The 5,668-nt window shown below is 39.0% G+C and overlaps 2 protein-coding genes and 1 non-coding gene across 3 annotated transcripts; 1 reads left to right on the top strand and 2 right to left on the bottom strand.

Moving 5' to 3' along the window:
* The first annotated feature begins 220 nt into the window (after positions 1-220).
* LOC120075718 (probable carboxylesterase 2) lies at positions 221-1,710 on the top strand. The gene has a single exon (XM_039029347.1). It carries the CDS (start codon positions 629-631, stop codon positions 1,607-1,609), a length of 981 nt encoding a protein of 326 aa, XP_038885275.1. The 5' UTR covers positions 221-628; the 3' UTR covers positions 1,610-1,710.
* A 96-nt stretch (positions 1,711-1,806) lies between these two features.
* Positions 1,807-5,429, bottom strand: LOC120075719 (26S proteasome non-ATPase regulatory subunit 14 homolog). The gene is made up of 6 exons (XM_039029348.1): positions 4,387-5,429; positions 3,926-4,103; positions 3,404-3,485; positions 2,655-2,831; positions 2,398-2,565; positions 1,807-2,310 (listed from the first exon to the last, which is right to left on the bottom strand). The coding sequence occupies exons 1-6, from the start codon at positions 4,526-4,528 to the stop codon at positions 2,119-2,121; spliced, it is 939 nt and encodes a 312-aa protein (XP_038885276.1). The 5' UTR covers positions 4,529-5,429; the 3' UTR covers positions 1,807-2,118.
* LOC120076939 lies at positions 5,294-5,444 on the bottom strand. The gene has a single exon (XR_005481684.1). It is a non-coding gene; the product is annotated as a U4 spliceosomal RNA (small nuclear RNA).
* Positions 5,445-5,668: the final 224 nt, after the last annotated feature.

Raw genomic sequence — 5,668 nt, 5'->3', positions numbered from 1 at the left:
GTGCTATTGAAAGGAGGTCATCCGTACAAAATCCCCTATAAACTTATTTATATATTTATTTAGCAAGAGAAAAGATTGAACCATCAATTAATTGAAGTTTTATCTACTGAGTTTTATTCAAATAGATAATTTTATTTTGACAATATGATGCAGAGAGATCGAATCTCAGACCTCGAGATTGATAGTAGTATTACAAACTTATGTAAGTCAAATTATACTTACGTTGGCTACTCATATTTATTCAAAACACAACGTTGTACAATTACAACACTTATTTTGCATCATTTGTTAATATTTGCTAATGGCAACTAATATTCTGTTTAATTAAAAGATCAACTTAAGCTTTATCAAAAAAGAAAGAAAAGCCTATAACTTAAATTTTGTACTATCCACTTCGAAGTTGGAGATTTAATTACCCCACTTGACATATTGTAAATAGACCAACTATAACCTATGCTTTCATGGTTGGTGGCTTCATCTCCAAATGCTTATCATGACCATAAATAATGGAGCTAACTAGATAGACCAACGAAGCCCACACATTCCTCACGATTCCAATCCATAAATCAGAAGAATAGACCCTCTCTTTGGACTGAATAAGCAATTTGCCAGGCTCTGGTGTCCTTCCATGGAATCCGGCAAACCAGAAGTAGCCTTCGAGTTACTCCCACTTCTTCGTGTGTACAAGAATGGACGAATTGAGCGACTCGTTGGCACCGATTTCGTCCCGCCAGGAACGGATCCTCTCACTGGAGTCACGTCCAAAGACGTAATGATACTCCCGGAATTTGGCATCTCCGCCAGACTCTTCCTCCCAATCCTCACTCGCTCGACTCAACGCCTTCCCCTCGTAGTCTATTTCCATGGCGGTTGCTTCTGCACCCAATCCCCTTTCACGGCCAAGTACCACAACTACCTCAATGCGCTCACTGCCGAAGCCAGAGTCGTGGCAGTTTCCGTAAACTACAGGAAGGCACCAGAGCATCCCATTCCCGCAGCCTATGAAGACTCATGGGCTGCCCTTCAATGGGTCATTTCACACCGTGATGAGAAAGGACCTGAGATTTGGTTGAACGAACATGTAGATTTCAGAAGGGTGTTTTTGGTCGGAGCTAGTGCCGGTGCCAACATTGCCCACAACCTGGCAATGGTGGCCGGAGATCCTGATTGTGGGGTGAACTTGGAGCTTATTGGGGTTGCTTTGGAGCATCCATATTTCTGGGGCAGTGTGAGGATTGGTAAGGAAGCTGGTAATCCAGTGAAGGCCAGGTTATTTGATCAGCTGTGGGGGTTTATTTGTCCAGTGAGACCGGAGAACGATGATCCATGGGTGAATCCAGTGGCGGAAGGAGCAGCGAGGCTGGCAGGGTTGGGGAGTGGGAGGGTGCTGGTTTGTGTGGCGGAGAAGGACGTCCTGAGAGACAGAGGAAGGCTTTACTTTGAGGCGTTGGGGAGCAGTGGGTGGTTGGGGGTGGCGGAGATTGAGGAAACAGAGGATGAGGATCATTTGTTCCATTTGAACGATTTGGAAGGTCAGAAGGCTAAGGATTTGATCCAAAGGCTGGGGGATTTCTTCAACAGAGACATGCCCCCTTCTCTGCTGTTTTGAGTCTGACTTTGGTCTGGTCTTCAAATTCTAAGGCCATTTTTCTAAGGAATTGAATTTGTAATTTTGGTTAAAGTTATGCAGAGTTCAGAGTTCAGAGACCACATTTGATACTTCCAGTCCCCTTAACAACAGGAATCTAAACAAGTAATAAGTGAAAAGCATAAGAACGAAAACTAAATAAGTGAGAAAGTCTAAGATGAAAGAAAGATATAATTTCATATAGAGCCAATAAAATCACCGTCAATCAAGTCTTCATTTTTGGGGAAGGAAGGGTACACGAGACATATTTAGAGTGTGCAAAACACAGAGGTGCATTTTACCATCTTCTCTGTTTCTATAAACTAAAAAGAGGAATTACAAGAATAGAACAAAACCAATAGCTGTTGAAGAATCTGACATCCCAATTAGATCGTAATGGACGTGTAGCTTTTCATTGGATGGTATTTAAACGGAGCACCTCTAGTTGCAGGAAATAATGATGAAACATTAAGCTCAAACAGTGTGGAGCTTTAAAACACTACCGTGTCAAGCATTGTTCCTAATGTTTGGATGATGTTTGAGGACATAAGGTTGGAGACATGTTCTTCAAGGTGTTTCTTTGCATCTTGTCTGCCCACATTTGCTATTGCGAGCTTTTCAGGGGGCAACTCATCTTCCTCTTGGACTGCTTTGTTGTACTTGATAGCCAGGTTTAGCATTTCCTGCTCGCCACAAAAGAGAAATCACAAAATATATCAATCAGCATTCTACTGGATTAGCTAACTTTCAGTTCAAAGGATATAGCTTACTTGAATGGTCTGCTCGTTGGTTTTTGAATGGGTGTCAAACCGGCGAAGTGTTAGACCATCAGTCCATTTCTTCTTGTGAAGGTTAAGCAACATCTTCTCCTCGAGCTCATTCTTCCTGTAGTTTATAGCAATCGAGTAATAATGCCGGTTCAACCCATGGATTAATGCCTGAAAGTTATCGATGATGGTGGATGAATAAGATGAACTGTAAGATAACTCAGAAAAATCTAGAGGTAATTTAGTTACTTATAACCCACTTGAATAGATGGTTTGTTGAGATGACCGAGATTGGAAGTTGTTTGGCGTGGTTCCTGCCCAAGCATCATAGTCTGTGGGTTAATTAGACGAAAAGCATCAATCACCACCTTCCCCTTCACACTCTGGATTGGATCCACGACCACAGCAACAGCTCTCTGATTCAGAGCCTCAAAACTCTGCAAAGCAATGTATGTTAAATCATGCCTCGTTTTAAGAAGAAAAAAAATGTGTTAGTGAATACTATTATACAGACTGCTAGTCAGAAAAATATCCTTTTAAAGAAATTAAAATAATCTCTTCAGGGGACTGATCCAATCACTAATCTTTCACAGAAGTTCACAACATGACATTCCATTTCACAGGGTTTTGGGTATATCAATAAAAATTCTCTTTCTCTGAAACACCATCAGAATCTATGACTTATGATAAATGCAGAAGAACTTCATTGAAGTTCTAAAGAGATGTAGCTTATAATTCTCAATACTAATAACTAAAATAATTGACCTACCTAAAAGTATAATGGTAGCTAGCTCAATCCTCCACAAATATCTATTAATAATATCATCGTATTGGTTGGAATTAATACAACAATCTACCACATCACAAAAAGCTACCAACAGTGTCTTCAATAACAGTGAAGCATAAGCGCTATGTGACAGCGGTAATGCATATTAGATAGCCAACTATGCATTTGGCATTAAGTTTAGATGCCTGATTGATAGATAAGGTGTAGATATAAAATACAAACCTGTTGTGTATTAATATCAACACCAGATAGCCAACACCCAAAACCTGGATGAGAATGATACCAACCCACGACCATCTCAGGCCTGTGAACAAATAAATCAGTTGAACTATCTGAACAACAAAGGATAGTTTGGACTTAATAAATATACCACGCAAGAACTTCACAAAAAAGATTAAACTTAAAAACGGATCCGTTCTCTATCTTGAGAAAGATATAGCATTTCCAGAGTCAAAATCAAACGGGCCTTCTTAGAGATGAACAATTACGATTCATGAGAAAAGGATCAATCCCCAAAAACAGGAAGAAAACCAAAATCTGGGTTTAATGAAGTTTGAAAGGCAAGCGACTGAGACTGTCCAATGGGTTATAGCGAAGAAAGTGAATTTTCTGTATAACAAGAACTGGGTACTAGAATAAACGTTTCCTGGTCTAACAAGCCAGCACGTATGCTGAAATGAACCGAGTTAACTAAGGTAATCAAAGCATAACAATTAAAGAGATCAACACCGAGAGAAGAAATACCGTCCAGTCTGTTTAAGCATATCGAGCATGTTAGTCTGAAAAACATGATCGACGGCTTCAACACTAACACCAGTACCACTTTGGGGCATAGCAAAGACGTCAACAACACGAACCGTGTACTCGTCAACAAACTCTCCCAGCATCAAACCCATCACCTCCATGGGAACTCCAGCTCTTCCTAAAAGTTAAACCCAATCAAGGATGAGACAGCTACGCGATTACGAATTCATCAAACACCACAACAAAATAAACTAAAATTATGGAAATGGTACATTGCAAAACAGTAACAAGATCCGAAAATTAAAACCCCCCCATCAGATTTAGGGTTTACAACTCAGACGATTACTGGAGACAATTTAGAAAGAATAATCCACGGAATCCAAAAATCAAGCAGGGAATTAAAGATTAGAAGTTGGAAATCGAAGAATGAAGTTGAACAAAGAACTTGTAGAATGAATTACCGTGCTTCAGCATCTTGAGAAGCGCGAGGGAGGAGATATAGACCTGCTCGGAAGAATCTAAGGTGGGAGAATCCGGAGGAGGATGTCCCAACGCACCACCGGCACCGGCGAACATTCTCTGAAGGCGTTCCATCCCTGACATTCCCCTATGACTCGATCTTAAGTTCCGAAATCTATCACCGGCGATCAGTTAAGTAACCAAGAGTTTCTTTTGCTGCAAGATAAGAATACGGTGGCTCTTTTTCTCTCTCTTTCTCTCTCTTTTTCTAAATCGTTTTTATTTTATTTTTATTTTATTTTCTCTTTTTTTAGTAAATCGTTTTTATTTATTACTACTATTATTTTGAAAAATAATCCATTTTTACTCCTAAACTTCTCTAGTTAATTTGTTCAATTTTTCTTAAAAGGGTCAATTTGTTTTTATCAATATTCACGATAAAAATTTAATTTCATCCAATTAAATCTTCAATTTAACCATGTATTTCAATAATTACCTCGCACATAATTTAATTTTAATTCACCCTAAATTTAGCAGAAATTAAATTGTAAGACATGAAAAATATCAAAGAGAGAGAAATATTCAAATCTTATCCGAAATTCCCCTCATTTGAAAGCATAAGCTCCCAAATATGTTATTGACAACATTTCAAATGATACTTGTTGAATCCAAAATTGCATGACTTTTATTTATATAGTTTTGCTTGTTTAATTTAATAGCATCTGGTGTAACCCCAGTGTCTTTCAGTTAATAAGACGTGGTAGAGAGCTGCAGAAATGCAAGTAAACCTAAATACTAAGCTAGATGGCATAGGTTACATAAATATTAGAAGATACTAAGCTAGATGGCATAGGTTACATAAATATTAGAAGATAGTTTAGTTAAAGTCTTAGAACTGAAACATTGTAGGGCTTTACCCCGGAGGGAGCCCTTCCAGAAATTCTCGAAGGCCTGAGCCAAACCCAGGCCTAAGAGGGGGTTTGGAAATAGTTTTCAACCAGCAATAGACGCGCCTCGGTTAGAACCTCACTAGCTGCGTCATTGCCCCAAGCGCAAAGATGAGTTTTACACATCTCCTAAGCTTCCATTTTATACTCAACCGCATCAGCTTCACGTCCAAAGCTCTCCGATGTGGGACAATACCCAACAACAAATAGATGCAAGCGCCAATGGACTTGCCACGTGTGATGTGAATCTTGTGATGATTGATAAATAACTGAACCCACAAATACAAAACTATCACTAAACAAAAATAAGAATAATTGTAGTTATAAATACTAAATA

This window comes from Benincasa hispida, chromosome 4, assembly GCF_009727055.1.
Source record: "Benincasa hispida cultivar B227 chromosome 4, ASM972705v1, whole genome shotgun sequence".
In the NCBI taxonomy this organism is placed as follows: Eukaryota; Viridiplantae; Streptophyta; class Magnoliopsida; order Cucurbitales; family Cucurbitaceae; genus Benincasa; species Benincasa hispida.
The sequence above is the reverse complement of the archived record's forward strand: the minus strand, read 5'-3'. Positions and strand labels throughout refer to the sequence as shown.

Bases quoted from the DNA above. Each gene is read 5' to 3' on its own strand.
- LOC120075718 (XM_039029347.1), top strand. From the start codon at position 629: ATGGAATCCGGCAAACCAGAAGTAGCCTTCGAGTTACTCCCACTTCTT.
- LOC120075719 (XM_039029348.1), bottom strand. From the start codon at position 4,528: ATGTCAGGGATGGAACGCCTTCAGAGAATGTTCGCCGGTGCCGGTGGT. The intron at 2,832-3,403 runs GTTTGTATTTTA...ATTGCTTTGCAG, and splicing joins TTGATATTAATACACAACAG to AGTTTTGAGGCTCTGAATCA. The intron at 2,311-2,397 runs GTAAGCTATATC...TGTGGCGAGCAG, and splicing joins CCAACGAGCAGACCATTCAA to GAAATGCTAAACCTGGCTAT.